The sequence below is a fragment of the Excalfactoria chinensis genome, chromosome 2 (assembly GCF_039878825.1).
Source record: "Excalfactoria chinensis isolate bCotChi1 chromosome 2, bCotChi1.hap2, whole genome shotgun sequence".
Taxonomy (NCBI): Eukaryota; Metazoa; Chordata; class Aves; order Galliformes; family Phasianidae; genus Excalfactoria; species Excalfactoria chinensis.
This window is the reverse complement of record NC_092826.1, coordinates 132,955,587-132,980,510: the sequence shown is the minus strand read 5'-3', so window position 1 is coordinate 132,980,510 and position 24,924 is coordinate 132,955,587. Positions and strand designations below refer to the sequence as shown.

At 38.8% G+C, this 24,924-nt stretch overlaps 1 protein-coding gene across 2 annotated transcripts in view; it reads right to left on the bottom strand.

Annotated features, from left to right (window-relative positions):
- Positions 1 to 24,924, bottom strand: part of PTPRN2 (protein tyrosine phosphatase receptor type N2) — a 620,737-nt gene that overhangs the window by 547,975 nt on the left and 47,838 nt on the right. For both annotated transcript variants that reach the window (XM_072328503.1, XM_072328501.1), the window contains exon 2: positions 8,498 to 8,548. In XM_072328503.1, coding sequence (XP_072184604.1) covers positions 8,498 to 8,548 — 51 coding nt within the window. The remainder of the gene's footprint in view (positions 1 to 8,497; positions 8,549 to 24,924) is intronic.

Sequence of the window (24,924 nt, the reverse complement as noted above, 5' to 3'; positions counted from 1 at the left end):
TCTCTGGAGCAGTGTTCACCACTAACCCTCCCTTAAAATCCACTGCTGTTACCAACATTAAGTCATGCTGATCCTACCTGAGAGCCAATATAAGAACATGCTGACACTGCAACTAAAGGAACTAAGTATCTCTCAACATACACACAATATCAGCCAAAGCTATTTAAGTGAAGGACTACAATATAACAAATATTTTCAGACCATAAAATAGATTTATTGTTCTTTGTACCTCTAGAGCAACTTCTTTTCCTGTCGCCATGGAGCCAGTAGGGTATGAAAGAAAATTCTATTTAAATTAAAGGCTTTGAAAGGCTTATATTGGAGAGTGACTTTTCATTAACAGGCCTTTACCTCTTAATGAGCAGCACTCTGATTAGTTCACTTTCAGAATGTTCCTAATTATTAAACAAGGACATACAACAAAAAAAGCTTGTCACTTTATTATAGAGTTTTAAGCATTAGAAGAAAGAACAGGTATTTATTTTTTAGGTTTTTTTTGGAGGAATAATCTACTTGACACCCAAAGTAAGGACTTCCAATGATAGGTCCACACACAAATCTAACAAGCCTTCTACTTCTTTTTAATAAAGAATATAGATGAGTCTTGTACCTGTTTCGTGCTTGATCTCAGCAAATCAGCATTTATGGAAGTTATTTTTATATGTATTAAATATTTATGTTTTCATATTCATAGCAACTTGCATCTTATATTCAGACAACCGCGGACTACAGGCAATTCCCTCCTTCTTAGTTAAGCGACATGTCAAGGGTTTTACTTATCAGAAATATTTCCCCATATTTCTGTCTTCAGAACAAAGAGTCAGGATGCCTTGCAGAAGCAATATTCATTCATTCTACATGGGCAGAAGTGTTTTCAGGGGATCCAAGTCATAAGGTTTGGTTACTCATTTCTCTCATTTTCTTTGAGCAGTTACTTGGTCAGGACAACAGTATCCCTCCCATGCCCCTTCACAAACTATAAATAATATTTGTTGCATTACATTTAATGAGTAAGGGGAGGTTGGAAGTCAAAAATCCATTAGTGGTTTTCAAATGCCTTGAAGCCTACAAACAAGAACTTTTATCAACGCGCATTGTCCGCCTACCATTGCAGCCTGACAAGGGAGCTGGGAGGATTTTGACGGAACTTTTGAAGAAAATGTTTATTCTTCTAGGAAATAAAGAAACTAAGCTATCTTCAGTAGGACAAATTTTTAACTGCTAAAGACATCCCAAAGAATCACATTTTAGAGACTTTTAAGAAAGAAGTCTACAGCTTTACCTCCCACGCTGGTATGAAATATGAGAGAACCGTCAACAATCATTAAGGGCCTTGTAAAGACTGTACATTTTGTAAATACAGTCTGATTCACTATCACATATTTTAAGCATATGTACAAGATAACTGAAGATTTCAAACAAGATATAAGCAGCGTGATGATTAAAAACAATTTCATCAGGCAGGAAATTTTGTTTGAAGTTTTCTAGTCTATCCTTTTTGATGCTTGTCAGTAGCACTGTTAATTATCCAAGTACCTTCATGATCAGTGACAATTAATCCGACTCATCCAGTTAACCACCACCACACAGAGACTGTATTCACTTATGGATATTCAGGTGGACAAAGTCAAAAGCTGTAGTTTCACATATAGCAGATTAAGCAGATAAATCCAAAATAAAGAAAGATTTTATTTATGCACTTCATTTTGGAAATTATACATTTTTATCTAGTCAACATGCTAATTTCAAGACATCTTCTAACCACAGGAAAAAGTCCATCTCATTGAAATGTGAAGTTGCCTGATAACTGCAATATAGCTATTACTGCCAACTCACCAAATCCACCTCTACTTAGCTCTGAAAATCTTTAGTGCCATTCTTTGTTCATAAATATATTTATGCAGGGGGCTGGTTGTCTTTTGTTTCTAATGAAAGGTGAATAGTTCATGTTAAAAACTGCCTTCTGTTCTATTTTAAGATCTATAATCCAAACAATTTCATGAAGAAGTAAACTTCCAGATGTTCCCTAACGCAAGACAGGGAGAAAGGATGATGGATTTTCAGCAGAGCAGCACTGCTGCAGCATCACTCCAAAGCAGGATTCGTTTTCTTTCCACCTCACTGCCAGCACATTATCCCCTGGTTTTCTCTTCTTACCTGCAGATCACACTGTCCTTTTGAGGCTCTCATATTTCATGATTCATCAGGCACAAATTTTATTGAGACTCCCTAATGTCTTTATAAAGCTGGTCATATTTTTCTGTGGTCTCCTAAATATCAATTTACAATTATTTTATTACACAAAAAAGTAATGAAATAGAGAACATCTCCAGAAAAATGGGCCACCAGCTGCAATGCAGCCTATCAAAAAGGGTCCACTACATATTAATTAAAGATACACAAGAAAACAGCACATCAAGCACACTTTAATTAAACAAATAACCTGCTAGTAGAATATGCATTATTTTAGATAATACGCATCTTAGAACAAGTTGCAAAAAGCAGCAAATAAACACGTGACAAAGATCTTGTAAGAGCAAAGACTTGATATCAACTTGATTATTCTATTAATAAATACTAAGATTTTTAAGGAATAGCAAACCCAAAAGTTATAGAACGTTATGCATGCATACACATTATCACTCCAAATACACAGTTCAGATAAAGGAGAAGCGTATTACATTGATGTACTGATCTGTCCCTCACCCCTCCAAAAAATCCTATGTGTGGAATTGGAGTCTTTCACCAAAGCTCTTTGAATCAAACACTAAACTCAACCCCATAACCCCAAAATCATATTAACTAATTTGACAGTTTTTCTTTCAGTGTTTGCTCTCATCCTGTGAAGCCCAGTGTTAATACTGTGTAAGATATGCTATCACGAGTCACAACACTGAGAAAGAAACACAAGTTTCCATATGACAACACATTAATGTTCTTAACTGAGCTGAAAGTTAAAGAAAAACAACATCAGTTTCTTGAAATAACACTGAGCCTAAATTGCTAACACAGGAAACAGAAATATAAAGGACATCCTAAGGCTGGAGGCAGATTTAGGGTGCACATGCTTACCTTGTGCTGGCTGCCAGACAGCTGGCCATCCATCAGTCAAGTCTGAGCAATGGGTTTATGCCCTGGAGGAGCCACGACTGGAAGCTCTTCACAGAAGCTCACAGTAGAGCTTGTAGTGCCAGCTGGGATAGTGGACTACCAAAACCGCATTACAATGCTAAGCACCTTCTCCTAAGGAAAAGGTCATGACTTCCCCCTACAAACACTACTAATTCCATTGTGCTGGATACTTCTACCCCACTATCACTCGGGCACCTGTTTCAGCCTGACACTGAGACAAACAGAAGACAAACAGGTTCAAAAAGATAAATGTGCCTTTTCTGCAGTGTTTTCTTCAAAGAGAAGGAAAAAGGAATCCTCTGTGGTAAAGAAGAATACCTTTTGTGGTAAAGCTCACTGTAAGACTTCAGTTATTTGTAAAGAATTCCCACAGCCTTGGAAAGCTCACTGACTGCCTGTGCATCATAAAGCAGAACACAAGAGCTAACACTTGGCGTCACTCCTCAGAAGTCTTCACTTATTTATAACAAGTACTGATGCTTAATGAAGAACTTTGGAAAGCTTAGGCACAGATCTGTAGAGTCATTTGACAAAATTCCACCAGCTTTTGTAAGTGCAGTGCCTTGCAAAGATAGGTGTAGCTGGAGACACCTGTTAGCTAAACAACATTGAGGTGCACCTCCTCCTGTAATTCCTTCACAGCTATGGGCTGGAAAGCATCAGAGCATGTCACGTTAAGTTCAAGAAAGTATTTCAGGTATCCTGATTAGTCTCCCTTATCACCTGTAGCACACATTTACCATTTATGGCTCATCAGCAGCACAGGCAATCACTCATATGCCAAGTGTTCAAGAAGGTCTGTAGCTTAGGAAAAAAAAGGGCATGAGTATTCTGAGCTGTTTGGAGACATCCAAACTAGAAAAGGCTCACAGCTTTATACTGCATGCTCAGAAGCCTTTGACACACAGCACTAACCTAAGTCCCTCCTAACAACTGCAGCTTGCATACATCAAGCAATACTGACTCAGCTGTGCATAACTGGTTACAAAGCCTTGCAAATGCACAGCAGCTTCAAACACTGCTGCAGACATTAGAGCATGTCTTCCTAGCAGAGGTTTGGCAGCTGTCAGCAAGGCTTGCCTTACTGATACATTGTGTCAAGCACTATATTTAACTAAATTATTTGGTTGGCCTCGCAGAACTGTTTTCTACAATCTGATCTTGCCAGCATGAACCCTCTCACGGCTGCATGCCAGAAGGACAGTGCATGAATGAAGATGTTCAGATTTATAAAGGTTATCCTAATAAGGAGTAAAGATATTATGGTATCTACACGTGATAAAACAATACAAAGTTTTCTTCTGAGGCAAGTACCTGGAGATTAAAGCTGAAGGAGAGAATGCCATCCCTCTAAATGAGGGGTTCCAGCAGTTCAGTAAAGGGACAAACCAGGACAATAAGGACTGGTTGTTTTGAAAAGGATGCCTTTATCTACACCATGTGGCACCTTGCCCAGCAGCACTACCAGAACTCAATAGCATGCTCTCACCAGAAGGGATAAGCACACATCTGTACTGTGCTGCTTCCAGCAGCTTAAGCCTTCCAACTAGGAAGATACACGAGTTGACACTCTGCATGAACTGCTTTACTTATCACCTGAAAAGCAAAACATGACATTCCCACATACACAACAGCACTAGGTTTACTGTATACACACATTGCTCTGAAAGTCACTTCTTCTATTTATTTCCACAGAAACTACAGCAGATACAAAGAGCACAATGACACTATTTGAGAGAGAAAATTCTCATCTACTGAACATTAATTTTCATCACTGTTGCCTCCATGAGTTGAGCACGTTCACCAGCAATGAACAAAAGCCTGCATGCAGTGCTTGTAAAAACCTGCACCAGCAGAGGTGATCAACTGTAAGCACTGCTGAAACACACCACCTGCCATGGTGTTCACACCCACTTTTTGGTCTCCATAAACATTTAGCAAGCATCAACAAATATTAATGGGCTCTGTTTCTCTCCCCACATGGAGGACTTGAATTCCACACCTTTGCTTCACACGTACTTCCACCTTAAATGCCATTCTGTCAGGCTGCCCCTCTGCTGCCATCTGTTACACCACAACAAATGTAATGGGATACTGATGGGAAGGTTCAACCTCTACTGCCATACCAATGTCTGCCTCCACATGATGTGGTGTATGTGGATGTGTGTGTGCATTAACACTCCTTATCCACAGCTGCCCTCACTTCATCTCTTTAGCTCACTCTACTATTCTACATAGCTACACATCTTATTTAGTTCAGATGTTTTGTTATTTGCCATCTCTGGCATCTGCAGCAGCTTATAAGCAAGGAGAAAGCACTCCCAAGGTTATATCCCGTTTCCTTTCTATTTGTGTCTGCAGCTCATAAGCACATCCACCTCTCACATCAGGTTTTTTTAGCTTCAAGTTCTCAACTCTCAAGCATTTTAGGCAGCTGAAAACATCAGTTTCTCCAACTGCTGATTAGAAGTAATGATCTACTAGAAGTGAAATAGATGACACCTAAACCATGCTTTCCCCATAAGTTCCATCTGGGTAAATTAAAAAACCTAGGAACAAACTCAGTTCCTCATGCCATTAAAATAAACATGAAACAATACGTTCCTTTTCAAACCACTTGGTGAGTCACTGCAGCTCAGGAAACTGATAAAAGGTTTATGGAATTAAATTAATATTGCATGAATGCTGCTGCAGCTATTAAACAAGTGAGAACCCACCGCTGAAGCCAAGAGACCTACATATGATAAGGGAAAACTGCAGGAAAGTCAGTAATTGTTATTACAGCCAATTCTTTGCCCTACAAAATGGCACATGACCTAAACAATGTAAATCATGCAAATGATACGGTTTTGTTGTTTATAACAGACCTTTCAACTGGAATAGTTGCTTTTAGCAATAAAAGAAGGCTTCTTTAATTATTTTTTTTTAATTAAAGTTATTTAAAAGCTTTCAGAACTTAAAAAAGCAGTCATTAATATAACTAAGAAGTGTATTTTTCCCTAGCATTTCTTCAGAAACTGCATAACAATGAAGCATCTCAATTACTGACATCATGACTGTCCTTTTACAAGCCTGACACATGACTAGCACTCCACGTCTCCAGATGATGACATTATGTGAAATGACAACAAAGATCGTGACTGATGTTTTCACTAAGAAGCCCAGCTTCATTTCCGAAAGCACGGTTAGTTAAGCTACCTTTGCTTGAGGCCAAGAGGAAGACAAGCATTGCCAGCCTTCCTGCAGGAGTCAGACTCACACCTAAAGATCTCAGAGCCTTTACAGGTGCTGCATAAAACTGGCTGCTGTTTCTTGCCCCTTTCACACTGTACTTCAGCCAAATACACTTGTAAGATCACAAAGGAGATGAACCTTTTGGTGAACTTGCAGTACATAACTGTAGGCTGTGCTCGTGAGCAAAAAGGCCCCCACAGACCAGCTCCTGAGCTTTCAATGTACCAGGATTTCTAAAGAACTACAAGGATGTACCACAGGGAGGTTAGACAAGAAAATCAAGAAGGTACGTGCAGAAGCAAACAGCTCTCTTCCATTCTTTTACTTGTAAAGAGGAAGTCCTGAAAGTGTTTTAATACTTCAAACTATGTTTTTTTTTTCAAGCATTCTGTTAATTTTCTCAATAAGAGTGTATAAGGTTTACTGCATATAACATTCATTCATTTGGGTGGGTGAAGGGAAAGACATCAAAAGCTTCACAGTAAGATGGCATACATGGATAGAATCTCTGCACATATACATATGTTTCTTTTTTAATTAATGTCAGCCATAACAATTTGCCATAACTGGCAAATTCATTACTGAACATTAAGTTGATGATCCCCCTCCATGCAAGCTCTCAAGGCCAGGCTGGATGGGGCTGTGAGCAACCTGGTCTAGCAGGGAGTCAGAACTAGTTGATCTTATAGAAAGGTTTGGGTTGGAAGGGACCCAACAGCTGCACCAAAATAACAAGACATCTGCAGAAGATGTCGATTCAGTATTCAGAGATGCAATATCCAGTTTAATTTTGCAATCCGTGGAAGTCAACAAGAAGAAACAGTACTTTTAATTAAGAAAGCCAGCTTCAAGAAAGAAGCTATCAAGTAACCTTTAGAGCAACACCTTTTAAATACTTTTTTTTTTCTTTTTCTTTTTTTTTTTTTTTTTTCTTTTTTAAGTCATCTGCTTTATAATTCCTTCATTACATCCAGGGAGGCACATATAGCCATGGCCATCCATAAATACCTATTAATCATACTCTCACTGGGAAGAGCAAAGCCAGGAGCTCATGATGACTGCAGCCACTGCAGAAAATTGCTACTTCCCATTTTGTGTCAAACATAAAACTCCCACACAGAAATATTATACAAACAACTCAAGTTATGATTTTGCATTATTGTTGGAGATATTAATAAGCTTTGTTTCTAACTTTATACAGACTTAAATTCCTCCAGATTTCTCAGCCATATTTCTGTTTGTCACTTCAACCCCTTGGCTGACGGTGGAAAACATCAGGAAACTCCAATTTACCTTAGATATTCCTTTCATTAGGATTTTAACAAAGTCCATTTATAAGCAGACATTATTGATACCTGCGTTTGATGGAAAAAATACCTCTGCTTTTTTCACCAAGACAAAGTATGTAGACCCATTAAAAAAAAAAAAGAACAGTTATGGATCTACATACTTGATGTACATGATGAGAGTAATTGCTTCTGAAGACCTCTCTCTAAATACAGTTCATTCATCAAGATTTAAATCATTCCATATAGCACAGTGGAATAACCTTAGACTACTGTCAAAGGAGTCATTCCTACTGTTCAATTACACCAAATCATACATGCATATCAGATTTTTCTTTAAGAAAACTAAAATCTTACTGAAGGAAACTGAAAAAAGCAGAAAGCTGCTTCTGCAGAGCTGGATCAAGTGACATCACAGAAAAAGAAAGCAGTATAACCAAGAACAGTGCTAGTCTTTCACTGAGACCTTCCTTCTTATTCTAGAAGTAACTTCTTGACAAAAGGAGACTGATAATTACTCAACAACATCCTCTAAGAAGATGAACAACCTGAAGTTACTTTTATTCTGTACTAAATGCAAATTAAATTTTAGCATATTTCAGTGTGTTTAATTTGACTACAAACCAATTCCCACTACAGGAGATGATGTTGTTCAAGGTTGAGAGATTATTGTCTTTAAATGGAGTCTATTAAATTACTTCTTGCTGATGATCAGAATAGTCATAGCTACTTGGTGGGCCCACCACCACCCTTATTCATACATAGATTCAGCTTATTAAATCAGCCACATGTAAGTTACACAGCAGAGGACAGAGTAGTCAGCAGACAAAACATTCCAGACTTACCATTTACACAGATTTCAAAAGATTTGCAAAGATCATCTTCAACCAGGCAGCCTAAAAACATAATAGAGAGGTAAAAATTAATACAGATTTCAAACTGTGGATAATTAGCACAGACTGAAGTCCCCTCAGGCTATTAAGTTCTCAGCAGGAATCAGACACTTGCCTTTAGGAGTCTAAATTGAGCAGTACAGAAAGGTAAAAATGTGGAAACAAACAGGTTAGACAGCACCTACTTCCAATTGGTTACAACCAGAATAACCTTTGATGGTTCTCATTCCTCTGCTGAGGATTCCGTATTCTCAGTGGTGTTCTCACACAAAAATTCAAGAAACCTTACATTCCCTAATTTTGAACACAATACTATTCGACATCAGAGTAATGCAGTAACATACTACCAGAAATCAGGAGTTTCCTCAAGCAATTTACACTGCAGTGAGATAAATCTATGAGTTAGGTATAAACTGCTCAAAACAGGTGAAAAAGCTCCAGGCTCTGATTTAATAACTACAACCTCAACTATGAAAGAAGAAAGGCTTAAAATTGAAGCCATCTATACCAACACTACAATTATACCCTCAACTGACAAACCAGCACAGCTTCTAGAGTTGGCTTTCACTCCCATATGAAGCAGGAAACGTGTGCCAGAACTGGTTCCTTTGCAGCTCCCTGCTATGTCTACCTATACCTTGCCCTAGAAACTGCACCCAGCTTAGCAAGCTCAGATTATCTACTTGGATGGATCCTTCTGGTGGAAAATGACCCACTGCTGATACCACTAAATCAGGTATGAGACACTCATTATTACCTCCTGTACTCAGGCAAAATGAGCTGATGTTCCTGAGAGCAGCAGGCACGATGCTCCCTGCTCTGGTCACTCCACACTGGGAGACAGGGACACAAATCAAGCACTGGAGCAACTGCAAATTATCATGCTACTGTCAGGACTACGTGCACTGCTAATCCAACCAGTTCTTTTCTCACTAACAACTAGGACCTGATAAACTGCGGTGGATGCCTTTTCCTTGGAGAGACATTCAAGGTTAGGGTGAATGGGGCTCTGCACAACTTGATCTAGCTGTAGGTGTGCCTGTTCATTGTAGATAGGTTGGACTAGACAACCTTAACAATTCCTTTCCAACTCAAGTGATGCTATGAACTACAAAGAACAAGGCTGTATTTTGAATACAGAAGCTACCCCAGAGAAAGTATTCCTACAATTAATCCCTTTAGCATCTCCAGGAAGTACCTTAACTCTATAAGTGAACACAGAGTTACAGAAATCAAGTGGCCTTGACTAGATCCCCACTGTGCATCAGAAACAAGCCAAGAACTTCATCATATCTAACACCAGAGCACATCCTCTTTCTCCAGAATTATAAATATATTAAATAGGATGTTCTTACCAAAAAAAGAAAGCAAAGGGCTCAAGACTCTTCCTATTACTCACATCCAAACTCTGCTAAAAGAAAAATTCAGGGGGGGAGAAAGAATGACTTATGCATGCTCACACAGCCTTTCAGCAGGTACCTGTATTAGCACATCATTAAGCCTGAACTAATATATTATGTCTCTCAGCAGGATTTATTAGCACAGTGCTAGGTTTGAGTTAAGCAAGCATTTCTACACAAATTCAAGTGGCACTGGCACACTTGCACAACCCCTTATGTCCATCTCCACTTCTGCCTACAAAGACCACAGAAACAACCTTATGAAGGAAACACCCTACAGCACATATGCTGACAGAAGCATTCTTTCATCCTTTTACCTATGCACCAATAAACTGTTGGTACACCTTCAGTAGCTTCTGAACGGTAGTGGAGGTTCCACACTGAGAAAGATTCTACAGAGCACACAGGACGGCACGTCTAAAAAGCCAACAAACTCCAGTTTGTGACATTTTTTAGACAATCCTAATTTCGTTCCAGACACGTCTACTGTAGCAGCTGCTTGACCTGAATTAGTGTCTGAAAAGTGCCTGAAGAAATCTGATTGCAGCCTGGGTGCCAACCCAGCATAGCAGAAGGATGGCTTAACTTCGTATTGACTCATAAAGAACCTAAGAGGAGAATGATGACATGCAATGGCCAAAATGCATCAGCACAGGCTACACAGCACAGCTGGAGTTCTAATTAAGGTCCAGAAATAATCAATTAAAATTTGAAAGCTTGGAGGGGAAAAATAACCCAAAAACAGAGGACTTCAAGTACTAATGCAGACTAGACAAACAATAGGTGTGCTTCAATATTCCTGTTTCCAAAGACTTGAAATTATCATTTCTTCTAAAAGAAGTCTTTATGGTTAGGAAAAAACAAACAAAATCCCTGGTAAAATTTGCCTGCCTTGTTTTCCTGACAGTTTCCAAAGCGGTTAGAAATAGAAGCCTGATGTGGATATTTCCTCACAGGAAGTTGTTACATGTCTAAGGGAGAACAGAAGCCCTGCAGCTGACTTAATTACAGAATGGCTTAGGTTGGAAGGGGCCTTTAAGGTCATCATGTTCCAAACCTCCTGTCTCACCCTGTGGCGGCCATGTTGTACATCCTACAAGTGTTGAAAATAAGTTTCAACCAGGAGTGTTTCCAGAGGAGTCACAAGGTAAAAGCACTGATGGGTTTGTGCAGACTCTTCTGCTTTTGAAACACTTGGACAGACAGGTGGCTGTAGCCCTTGTTAACAGTTCCCAAAGTCACCTGTGAGACACCAGCCATCCCACAATATACTGATCATCTCAGCAGCGGAAAGTTTCCAATTTAAAATGAACTAGATGTGTTTATTCAGATACAAAGTAATAATAAGCCAGACCACATCATTACAGAACTTAAATTCAAATCCATTCTGATTTTCTTGATACACTTTGTGCTACCCCCTAATAGGCTTTCCATGAACAGAAAAAAGAAAAGCAATTTCACCACATTTGAATTTTTCCTTTAATAGTAGCTGATTATTAGATGCTGACTGTTTCTAGTTGACGTCATTAGCCTTGGAAATTTATGCCTTGCAGAGCAAATTAATCAAATCAATGTATGGAAAACTACACCAAGCGATGAATACCCCTAAAATAGCCTATAATGACCTTGAAAGCTCCTTGAAAAATACTGTATCTCAACTTATGGCTACGGTTGATTATTACATATAATTCACCCAACTAGTCAATGTACTAATTTAACTGCTAATTTATCTTCTGTTGTTACTGCTGTGACATTACGACATATCATATTTCATTTTAAATATCATTTACCAACTAATAGTAATGACAGCAATAAGTCACTGCTGAAGAGTGAAGAGGCATTGTCTGCAGTAGGCACTTAATTCAGTTCATGCCTTATGGGATCAAAATTACAGCCGCCCTAAAATAAATTCTCCATATAACTTCAACCAGCTGAAGACAATTAGGCTGCACAGGTAGACAAATTCACTTATTTGATTACACCTGTAAATATGCCAAATTACATTCTCTAAGTTCTTCCACTCCAGACAGAAGTATGTTCAAACGCCTCATTGATGCAGTAAAATGGAAATACAAGCATTTAGCATTGCAGCATCAAAACTACATACAACTAGCTCCATACATTTTCTCAAGAAAGAAGTTTGAGCATTAACTAGCATCAAAATCTAGCAACAGTCAAGATCTCATCACCTAATAAACTTACCTTGCATTAAAAGTTGGCCTTCCCACTAGCAGTCATATGGCCCTATTCATAAAACCCAAGTCTTTGTGGTGACAAAGAAATCTGTAACAATACCATAGTTGTGGGTAGGTGCACCAGCACCCACAAGAACAAGTGGAACTGTAAGCTTCATCATCAACTCCTCATGTAACCAAGGCTCACAGGTCTATACTATGTGCCTTGTAACAAAGGGAGAACTCTTCCCTGACACATAAGAAATTAGCTGTTTAAAAAATCCAGACAGCTTGACAGTAAGGATTATCCTATTTATAAAGATAAATACATGCTTTTCATGTCATTATACATAAAGGTCTAATTCCTAGTGACATAACCCAGTAGTCTGCAATTCTAGTAGATTATTTCATGTAACAAGAGCATTTGCATTGAATCCACTCACATACACACCTTATTTAAAAGTTATTATATTTTTAATGCTTTACAACTGCGTAAAATCAGGGTAGGTAGCTGAGCTATATGTTATGGTATACTTACATGGAATATTTTTTGTTCATTAGGCAAGAAAGTTCATTTCATAAGGTTTTTCAGTATTTACCTCCTTTTTTTCTCCCTCAGTCCTAATGTCCCCAGTGCTATTTTCAGATGATCAGCACAACATGACTGTAAAAAAAAGCTGTTGCAGGAGCAGCATGCTATAGATTGGAACTTCTAGGTCATATACTCTCTTCATCAAAAAACTCCTCTCACAAGATACAAGCCTACTCTCTCATTTCACCAAGCTTACAGCAGTTATGCTTTCCTAAAAAAAACTACTCTGATTTTGGACATAAGAGTTTACATCACCCTGGACCATAGCACTTGTTTAGTCTTACAGTAGAGGCCTGTAAAGGTTTTACCAGTCAGGTCAGTTGAAGTCCTCTGCCTAGAGAAAACTACAGCAACTCAATTGTGAAAGAGAGAATTCTATAAAATCCATTAGACAAATACCCTGTGTTGTATTTCTTTCTCCGCCCTTTCCTCCCACTTAACCAACCTGCTACAATTATACTACACACAAGTTCATCTTGAATTTAAGTAGTCCAAGCAACTTTACAAGCTATGATATATGTAAGCATATTCCTTGGTCTTATCAAAACTTACCTTACAATACCAAAATAAGAAAACAAACAAGAAACAACAACAGCTAAATTTCTCCCATACATATCAGTTAACAACAAGAAAAACACAAACCCTGTAAATCCTTACTGCTGTTGGGGCTTTTCTCTGTTTCACAGCCTTCACTCAACAACCACATATCCATCCAATAGCTCTTCATTGTTGCAGTTCATAATGATCTCCCCTCACCATGAAATTCCAAACAATGTAAATTCCCTTAATAATAATATGCTAATGTTCATTAGCACTTTTAGTAATCCAGAATCAAAGTTCATTCCACATCCACCTCCTTTCAGGTGCCTTTGCTCTCTGGTAAGGAGACCTTAAAGAGTACATTCTGTTCCAAAGTGCTAATGAGAAAAAAGGAAACACCTGGATGTACCAGCACTGGGCATGCCTGATGGGCCTCCTTCAGTCCTTAATGCCACCTGTGAATGTTTTAAATAGATGATTCATGATGGTTTGTTGTTTGTTTTTTTTTTTTTTCTTTCCACATAGCTGTTTTAAGAAATGTTCTTTAAGAATCACGTTTTTTAAAGTACTGAGATTGCATAGCAGGGATATTTTGAACTGCAGAAATTCAGATAGCATATAACAATGATGATAATATAAACTGATGGGAAGAAAGAAGCATGACTTTCATACAGAAGACTGAAAGTGAAATGCTCCTCTTGCTGGCGTATGTGAGAGAAAATGTCAGTCTGCTGAAGCTGTAACCCATCCGACACATCCTCATCTGTCCGCTCCACATGTACGTCTAACAAGTCTAGAATTACACAAGACTACAAGCAAAGCTGGGGAAAATGTACTTTTAGCTCATGATGGGATCCTTTTGTTTTCCCTACTCTGGTTACATAGGCACTACAGGTGTAATGTACTATTCATTACTCACAGCCTGTCAATTGTATGTCAAAATCAACTGTTTATTCTCTTCATCTTTACTTCATTATTCACTTTGATACGAAATTTAGATGTTTCTTAGTTCTCCAAATTTTCTTTTAATCTCCTCCTGCTCCTTTCCTCTTTCATTTTTTTTCTCCTCATTCCTTTTTTAAATCTGTTCTGAATTCCCCCATTCTCTTTTCCAAAGTACATTTTCTATCTCCTACCAATTCTCTTCTACTCTTCAAAAAAAGCTGTTCCTCTGCTTTCTGTCTCACTCAACATACATTAACCAGACTGTATTGGTTTTTAATGTACAGATGGAAACAAAATGTACAGAAGGTATATAAGTGAATAAGTAAAGGAAAAACTCACCAATGGTGGTGCCTTGACTGAAGCAGCTGGGGCAGTCCTCCCTGGTGAGCGATCTCCAAGAGATACTGCTCCAGTGGGAGTCAGCCCTTAAATGAGGTCTCAGAGGGGATGGAGTCAAGCTCCACCCCTCCCGGGAGCACAGCTACATCACTCTCACCTGTGCTCCCACAGCTGACCCCATACTTGCCTCAGCTGATTAATCAGAGGTTCAGGCTGTGATTACCAATCTCCCATACACTCCACCCCTTCACAGCGTGAACCAATGATTAGGTGAGTTTTCCCTTATCACAGAGACCCAACGCGACGCTGATACAATTTCCCGTCGCACCGAATGCTGATGTTATTCAAATGATGATTGGATGGGTATTCACGATCTTCCGTGGGCCAGTGCTTGATAGATGTTACTGGAGACAAGCCATTTCGAGGTGCAGGTCCATTTGCGTTTCATCAGTCCACACAAATTGTTCTCTGATGGTCCTAGAGGCTTAGAATCTTAGGGAGAGTAATACAGATGTTTCAAGGGTACCAGGAGAGGAAGGTCTGCCCTCCAGGGCAAGATACAGGCCATATTCTTGTCTTGGGTCAATACTTCTGCTCGCACCGGATTATGTCCCGGCCTCCGATACCATACCCTCTGGCCAGATATCTGTGGCTGTATAACTATATCTGGCACCAGAGGAGGAGTCCTGATCTGCCATAGGGACATGATGGGTGTCCCTTTAGCAATAAAGACCGGAGTATTGACCACGATGTCAGTAGGCCATGTACCTATCACCGAGGGGGTAACTGAACCTCCCACCTCCAATAGTCTCCCCCAAGGTGCAAGTAGGCCACACCACTTGGGTCCTACTTGCACCTTCCAGGGCCAATTTATGTTATGGATTCCTGGTTTTAGATTCTCAGGGGCAGGGAGCAGAAGATTATTGTCATTACCAACCTGCGGTTTTACCTCATTATCAGCACCTGTAATTTGAATCCTAAGAGGGGAGGCCCATATAGTGTGTAACATTTTCAAAGCACTGGGTCTGCCATCCCGAGGTCTTTCGTTCAAGTCCCGCAGGGTTTCGTATAATCTTTTTGTCCACCCCTGCAGGGACTGGGAGTCTGTCTTCAGGGCAGCCTTAAGAATACCATTGTAGCGTTCAATAAGGCCTGCCCCTGTTGGATTATATGGCAGATGGAATCGCCATTCAATGTTGTTCTCTTCTGCCCAGCGCTGTATCATCGCTCCAGTAAAGTGAGTCCCTTGGTCGCTCTCGATGACTTGAGGTGTCCCATATGCAGACATCAGTTTAGTGAGTGCCTTAATTGTATATGCTTGATTTAAAGCATTCAATAAAGGCCAAGCTGCCATGGATGCAGCCATTTGCCTTTCCTTGGTTGTCAAAATATCTTTTTGCAATCCCTGAAAGTATTCGGTTAGGTAGTAAGGGGACATATTGCCCGTTACCCGTAAGGGCCCCCATTGTTCGATAATCGTCGCTAATTGAAAATATGGGGACGCCTCAAACCCTGGTATTTGTCCAGGGAGGGTTTTCCCTAAGGGGGTGATCTTCTCCCCCTTGAACCAGCTAAACACATTCCATAGGAAAGACATTTTTTTTTCCGATATTTGCAGGCTCCTGCCTGGCTCGCCAAATGTATTGGTTTTAAATGTACAGATGGAAACAAAATGTACAGAAGGTATATAAGTGAATAAGTAAAGGAAAAACTCACCAATGGTGGTGCCTTGACTGAAGCAGCTGGGGCAGTCCTCCCTGGTGAGCGATCTCCAAGAGATACTGCTCCAGTGGGAGTCAGCCCTTAAATGAGGTCTCAGAGGGGATGGAGTCAAGCTCCACCCCTCCCGGGAGCACAGCTACATCACTCTCACCTGTGCTCCCACAGCTGACCCCATACTTGCCTCAGCTGATTAATCAGAGGTTCAGGCTGTGATTACCAATCTCCCATACACAGACTATGCTTATTCCTGTCTTCACTCAAGCTAACGAACACCCTGTCTTTCACCTCTTTAATATCTTTGATTGCTAGCGAATACTGGATCTCCATTCTGAACCTCTTCCACAGGTGCCCTCTAGCACCTCTTCTAGCACACCTGGGTATTCCTCATTCATCTCCCTCCCTGTCAATGAGGTGCTGAAGAGAGTTCAAGAAATAGGTAGAATTTGTTCCACCATTCTTTCTGTGTTCAGGAGTGAAGTAGGTTTACACGTTTTCTTTTGTCATTCTTGGATTCTCAGGATATCTAGAATAGTCCTCATTGAAACAGGCATTTCATGAAGGCACTGGAACCTCTGACACTTCATCAACAACTGCTTTAAAAAGAATTTAATTATGGTTTAAAGCAAATCTGCTCAAAAGTTATATTAAAGAGCACTAAATACTAAATGAACTTTCCTCCCAGGAGACAAGCATAACAAGTTTTGATCTTCTACATTTATTTCGTCTTATATGTTTCAGGAAGTAACGGGTGCCTAATTTTTTTGTAATAAACTCTTGAGAGCAAAGTTTCTTATAGTTTTCTTTTAATTGTGTGCATGTGTACAAAACACAACAAAGCACCGATCTCTGGCAAAGAATCCAGGCCTTACTGTAATCAAAAGTAACAATCAGAAAGATGACACAAGAAATCCCAGCAGTGGTTAAGTGGAAGACAGTCTTTTGTATGAAAAGTTTCCAAAGTACAGACAGATTTCCCATAAGTGTTAACATATGGTGTCAACACTTCCCTAACTCTGAATTATTGCTTCTTTCAATCATTCATTATACGCACTGTATATTAAAATATGATACTAGCCAGAATAATTTCCTGTAGAATAAGGAGTTCTCATTCAAAACAAGAAAATGCCAATACTAAGCTCACAGCCAAGACTTGCTCCTACAGCCTCAATTACGGTTCTTATTAGCACTTCAATTACCCCATTTATATCACTTATTTTTCAAAATGCATGGACTGACACACTATGTAAGCAAACGAGTGCAAAAATGCTGTCATGTAGGATACAATTTCTCAGTGTGCAATGGGGCTGCCATGTTCTTTCTGCACTTAGGTGGAAAAAAAAGTACATGCATCTGGATGAGGAGCTATGAGATATGGTTTAGTGGCTTGTGGTAGCAACAGTAATGGGAGGACACTTGGACTAGATGATTCTGTAGGTCCTTTCCAACCTTGGAATTCTATGATTCTATGATCTTTTCTTTTGCATGTAATTAGCACTGAGCCTATCCACTATGAAAGAAAGGACTTGTTTTCCAGTGAAAATACTGTTAACCTATCTGATTACTATTGCTGTGATTGCAATGACGTGGGGCTTTTCTGCTGGAAAGCACTGAGGAAAGGTCACTGTTACAAATAATTGAAGATGCAATTGGTAATAATAATTCATGAGGGGAAGACACAGGGAAAGGCCATCATTAGAAAAACAGCATTCGCATTTTTGCCCAGGGCTCAAAAGAACACAGCATGTCGTGGGCCAATACAAAAAAAAAATGAATGGTTTTTTACACCTTTTTTTTTTTTTGTCATTTTTTGCATGGTAAACATTAAAAGAACTTTGTCTCCCCCATGAAAAAATCAGTTCCTCAGTGCTACATGTCCCACCTCTGGTTCTGCAGCTCAGATAATTCAGCAAATAGGAAGCAAAGACAGAACACTCCAGGCAAATATAATACTTAGTTTTACTGAATGTTCTTCATTTAAATGATAATTTTAAAAAAGCGGAAATATCCATTCTTGGAGAAGAAATAGGTCACTTAAAAACTAAGATTAAAATGATTATTTGGTCTTTATCCAAGACCAAAAACTTTCACTCATAGCATTTAATTGTGAGAAGAGAGATTAAGTGTGATTTTGCTCAAGTAGCTTGGCCTCAAACAATATATTTGCCATGTTGGTAGTCCATGTTGGAAAGAAAGAAACACCTCTACAATATAAAGTGTACAAAATGTTCTTTCAAAATTAGAAATTGTTAATTGAAGTGCTCACAAGCTGTAAAATCTCATAAAAAAATCAAGACCAGTCCTTTAATAACTGTGATTCAGTTCCTCCTGTTTGTTACCAGTTGCTGAAAGGAATTTCCTTACTGAGCAGTGAGCTATCATCTTTCATCTAACACATATTGAAATCACAACTCTGACCTAAGCCAAAACTTTTTGTGCTCAGCAAAGAAGTTAAGGGCTGAATATCCATTGAAACAAAACAATTTCTACATCAGTGCCTAAATGCACCAATTAGCAATCTGTAATTTTTTGCTGCTATCTCCTGCATGATATTCTTTCCTCCAAAATCCATAGGCAGCAAGGTCTTCTAGGATTTATCATAGCAAAAGATTACCAAAAAGTTAAAACTGAGGCTTCGGTAAAGTGGAGTATGATGGTTCCAGAAAAGCCTTTCTCATTATGACTGCATGTAGACCAGCAAACATAGCAGTTCAGTGGCCTCTACCGTATTTATTCTATGAAAGAGCTACTGCCATCTGTTGAACTGGTTTTACACATGAATAACTGTCAGTCTTATCCTGTGTATTTGTTTTACAAAACTGCAGAACAGAGTGAATTGTAAGTCATAATTATAATTCAGTTCTAACCTTCTTCCACTCTTTGGGTTAAGACAGGCTGGATGACAGAAGAAGTGAAGCATTAGGAAAATGAGTTATCTGTGGGTTATATGCTATGGAAATGTTCTTTTTATAACATTTTCCATTATACTTACATGGGGAAGAGGTTTAACTGTCATCTACAGTTAGTCTTCATGGTCTGTGATAGATTTTTTAAAGTAGTCCTTTATGGTTCTTCCTTGCATTTTGAGAAATCTTCCAATATTCACATAACCAGTGGAGGAAAATGAGGAACATTTATCATTTTCCTCTAATAATCACCAAAATTTTGTTTTCATTATGTGTCAGAAAATCTTAATGCTGTGTTTGGAAAAAAAGATAAGCGGAATTCACAGTTCCAAAGGCCAGTATTTAAGGATGGTTCCAGAGGACTCTCTGGAATGATTACCTTTTACGTTCTGTTCTACTTAGCAAACAGTACAGCATCTTTTAATTGACAATGTGATCAATACCTATCACATACAACTTTTTCATTCTCCTATCTCTTCTTACTTACAAAGTCATTCACATTTCTGTTCCATCTCTATTCCACAGCTAACTAAATACCAGGGTAAATTATTGTGTGGATGTGGTAAAAACAGCTTGAGGAGAATGAAAAATGAATGTCATAAATCAGCAGAGCCTGAACAGCAAGGGGACAGTCCACAGTCATTTGTTATTGGAAAGTAATTCTCATAGACAAAACAGCACGCGTGGGTTTGGGAGCTACGCTTTACAGATGAGCCTTCAAGCAGGGACATGGGAATGAGACAGTACTCTAAATCTGTTTATTTCTGCATATCCATATTGAAGACTGATAGATATTGAAAACATCTTCAACTGTTGTTACTGGGAGTGTGTTTGGAAAAACAGCTTCATAACTTTATCGTGCCATTTTGAGTCATTATATAATGTTTATCTGGACTGATGAAAACACCTATGTTCATCTCATGCAAGAGACACTACTGTATACTTTTACTAATTTCTTTAATAAAGAGTTTAAGCAGCCCTGAGTAATCTCCATTAAATATTCATGTGTTGGAGAAGAATAATGAAAGTCAATGAAGAAGCTCATAGTCTCTTAAAGCTCTCAGAGGAAAAAAGAATAATATTAGGTAAAATTCAATGGACTGTGGCACTAAGATTTATCTACATAGTTTATCCTGGGACTTAGAATTGCAAACGAAGCTGAAGCATCCTCTATTCAGGGACAGTTATACAAAATAAGTCACACAAGTATACTGGTAGCACACCAAAGTCAAAAGTACTTAGTGAAGAAGCCTTAAACTTTTCTCTTTTCACAGAAAAATGCAAGAATGTCATAAATATTTCTGTACTAGAAATGCCTGTACATTTTCCAAGAACTAAGGTGTTCCAATCAATGCAAATTATCTTGACATACAATCAATGTGCACGTGGCTTTGTTCGAGTCCTATTGGACTTACACGGAACTGCATATCTGGGAATCGCTGCATTCTTGTCAGAGACTGACATTAAGAAACAGTATTTTATTAAGCTGAAAAAGAATAAAATCTATCCCATATTGATTCAAAACTCATTCCAGGCAGTAGTTTGAATTCATTACATGGTAAGATTGAACATTTCTACTTACTTTTGTGAAATTGCACTGACTTCAAAGAAATTCTGGCCCTGAGAGTGAATGGTCCTGATTCTGACTGGTAATTGTGCTCTAATTACTTCTGAATCACCCAGATGTATATGTGGATGACATTAGAACCAGCTGTCCCAGACACATTCTACTCTTGTCTCTGAGAAATAGCTGTGCCCACCCTGTGATACCAGGAAGATGTTTATTTTTCCCCAGGGTAACTATTGAGAGGCAGGAATTTTATTAACCTTATGTCAGAGAACTAGCAAAGAAAAAGACGTATAGAAATTACATTAAAGCAATTTGGGGAGGAAGCCAAGAAAATTAGAGACAGTTCTGTAAAACAAATAATCTGATGCACAAGAATTCATAAAAATATCGACAGAAGACAGTATTTCTCTCTCTAGGAAAAAATAAATAAATAAATAAATAAATAAATAAATTATAAGACTAAACTTTCCAAACATTTGAAGTTCGTCTAGCTACTGAACTCCTTTTAATGATGAGAAAACACTGCACTTGAAAAAAGTCAGGAAGAAAAACTCTGAAACTTTGCATCAAGGTGTTTCTGTAGGTGCCTTCAACTTCAAGAGTAGCCAAAGGTCACTACTATACCATAACCAGACAGTTCCCTACTCTTATTGACTTAGCATCTAATGCCTATTGATTCTGAGAGAACTGATGTGTCAGAGCAGGTTTGAGAATCGAGGAGCAACTGCCTACTTTTAATTTTCTTTTATGTATTTATTTTGTTATTTTTCCCTCTGCAAATAATAATCTCTGAAGTGTCTGTGTGAAATCTGTTCAGTTGGAGGAACACAGAGCTTTGATATAACAAATGAGAAAAGGATGTTGATGTTGCACATCCCTTAATAGAAAGAGGGCACAGCAAGCTACTTTTAAGCCAGGCCTACTAGAAAGACTACAAAACTAGGATGCAGCAGACTGGAATCCAAGTCTTGGTCTTATTTTTTGCTGCTGGTCTGAGCAAATCATTTTACTGCAGCTTTCCTCCTGTAGTTTCGGTATTCTTATCTTGTTAGATCCTATGTTTGCAAGTGGTTGGTAGAGTGGAGACCTGCTGAAGTTTGGGATGCCATCAATCACTTTAATACAAATATTAAACTTTATTTAACTTATTTCCACACCACAGAAGTGTTTCCTACTTTAGAAAGAAAGCATCTGCATAAAGTTTCCAGGAAGTATTTGGAACAATGCAAACAAGCATTGCTGAAGAGTACATTTTTAGAGGTAATTTAAGAAAAGCCAATGCCTTCCATCTCTTCTCAAAAATGCAGGGATTTCCACAGAAATTGCAAAATATATCCTTGACAGCCACTGAATTCAGTAGTACGCAAGCTTATGAATCCTTTTCCATGACGAGTATTGAAGGTAGGAGGAAAAATATCTCTGGGACAAGAATTCTCATTTAGCATAAAGGGGCAGAGTAGCAGACAGCCAAGACCTCTACACCTCAGCTGCAAGCTGTACATATCTCTATATGGCTTTGGGAGAATCAGCTGTCATTTTCTGTTGGCTTGATATATACACACTTCTTATAAAGGGAGAGATTGTTCCTCAAGCCTCAGCCTGTGTTGATTCTTTCTACTTCGAGTTAAGAACATGTCTGCTTTTAATAGAAGGCAAAATAAGACATATAAATACATACACAAAGGAAAAAAATAGATTTGAATTCTATATCCATCCACCATCATGTTCCTTCTGAATGATCAGCAGTCAGCATGATTACATGCATTTGCTATTTATAAGGCCTGTACAGTGCATGTTACATACAGCACACTGAAGTTCTGGTGCCATGATCTAACAGATCACAGTTCACTTTGGAGAACAGGTTAACGTCAGTCTCACATGGTTTTCATTTTCCCATCTAGATTTAAGCTGAATACTGAAGCTGAGTACATTAGCATCTCTCAAAGTCTCCAAAGCAAATTTGTCAATGACAAATTCCACACAGGAAGAAGTATATCCCACTAGAATTCTTACTTCACTGAATTTCTACATATCTCACTGTAACAGCTTGACATCATTACAGCTTCTTCCATGACCATTCCTATGCTATCATGGATGTTCCTTTTTCTCTTGAGAGTTACAAGGCAGAAAGCAAATAGTGGAAAAGAGAGGGGAACAGAGGTTTTCACCTTCCTCTGCTGCTCCACCTTGAAGAGCTGTCTCTGCTTGCTGCTCCAGCCTCTCACTAGTAATGACAGTTAGCCCCAGGTCTGCGCAATAGAACCCAGCGTGGCAGACTAACTTCATGGCAGAAACACTGGAGAGAGACCGTGGTTTGACAGAGGAGATGGTACGCATTTCACTATGCTGTAAGGATAGGAATGTAGAGGAAAAGAAGAACTAGGAGGAAAGAATCTGAGAAAGTGAAAGAAAATGACCTTCACATATATGTGTGTAAAGCATAATGAGTCAAAAACAATAAAAAGTCTGAAGTCCAGAGATTAGCCAGCAGCAGAGATAAGAACAGCCTCGGGCTTTTCAGCCAGCATGTTGCACTGACTTTGTAGTAGTGCTGCCTTCAGATTTCAGTATGGTAGAAGGGGACTCATTTCCTGCAGACATCCTGAGAGCAGAAATTGATTTCCAGGAATTCCACTGATAGTTCACAAGCCCATTCCAAGCTTTCATTTAGTCAAGAATGGGATTTTAAAAATACAGATTTCTTAGTGAGAATACTTCACAAAGTTCTAGTCATGAGTCTTCATTCTATATCTGACTGTAAGTTGACTGGAATTTGCATAATTTTGTGAGACATGTTATTCAGTGAGGCTTAGAATCAGTCTGGCACCTCATATGTGAGCCTTCTTAAGAATTCTTAAATTATTTTAATGAACCAGTATTATTCAAAACATTTTTTTTTTCCTTCCGGATTTGAACTTTAGCCAAAACAATAAACCACAGTCTCGCTGTGTATGCTTGGAGACTTTCTCTTTGATGAATACCTTAAAGATATGGTCTTGTGTCGTTTCTGAACTTAATACTCTGCAGACAGCAAATATCATTGTGTACAATGTTCTGTACACCAGTGTAATGATTGCAAAAAATCCTAATTATAAGAGGAAAGGAAGAGAAGATGAAAGGGAGAAAGAAAAAACAGAGAGAGAAGGGGGAAAAAAGAGAAAGAAAGAAAGAAGGCAGTCAGTGACCTTTATCCCTGCTTTACAAAGCATAAATCATGCAGCAGAAGTACAGGCACAGTGTTTAAAAATAATAATAATATAGTACAAATAATGTATTTTAGTGCCACTTCATTTGAGGTGTTCTTTCAGCAAACATGAGACTGCAATGAGAATGTCTGAACGCTGTCAGCTCTCAGGCTGCTTCACAGAAGTTATGCCAAAAAATGCAAAGCATGGCAGCGCAGTCTGTTATCATACATGAGTTTGTACAAGGACAAAATACACTGCAGCTTCTCTCCATTTAGCTCTGCTGAGAACAATGCTTAACTATCAAATTCACATCAAGCACTTGCATTTTCAAGGAGCTTCCTTCACTTTCCTTCACACAGCAGCTGAGTATCCAGTCAAGGACCAGAACAACAAGCAGTGCAGCTACACTTCTCTTGCTTTTGTGCAATTTCCTGGAATGGTTTCACTTGGGAGTACATAGAAAAAAAATTATAAATGGATTTCACAGAATATGAGCTGTGTTGTTACTGCTGTGCAAAAACATGCTCTGCCAGGCTTAGAAGTTTGGTCCAAGATAACATCAGGATTTTTACAGCTGAAGGGTTTTGTCTATTAATTCAACATCCCTTTAGCTATTAATTAAATATCAGAACAACTCAAACATATTTTGCATCACTTTCTTTGTTATCACCACAGTTATTTTTGATGATTTTACACAGCTAAAGATGTGAAATTTGGGAGCACAGGTTTAAGGACAAAGCATTCCTCAGAGAACCATAAAATCATAGAAGTATTAAGGTTGGAAAAGAACACCAAGTTCACCTCGTCCAGTCAGCAACCCATCACCAACAAAACACCAAACCATGTCTCTAAAGTGTGGCAAAATATGGCCAAGTCTTCTGGGATCTTCCATCAGGGTAACCCAGCTCTTCCTTCCCATGGGTTAACACAGTGTGAGGACGGAGGAGGGCAGCTCCTGGCTGTGAATAGACCCACATCCTCCCTCACTCCCAGAAAATCCTTACAT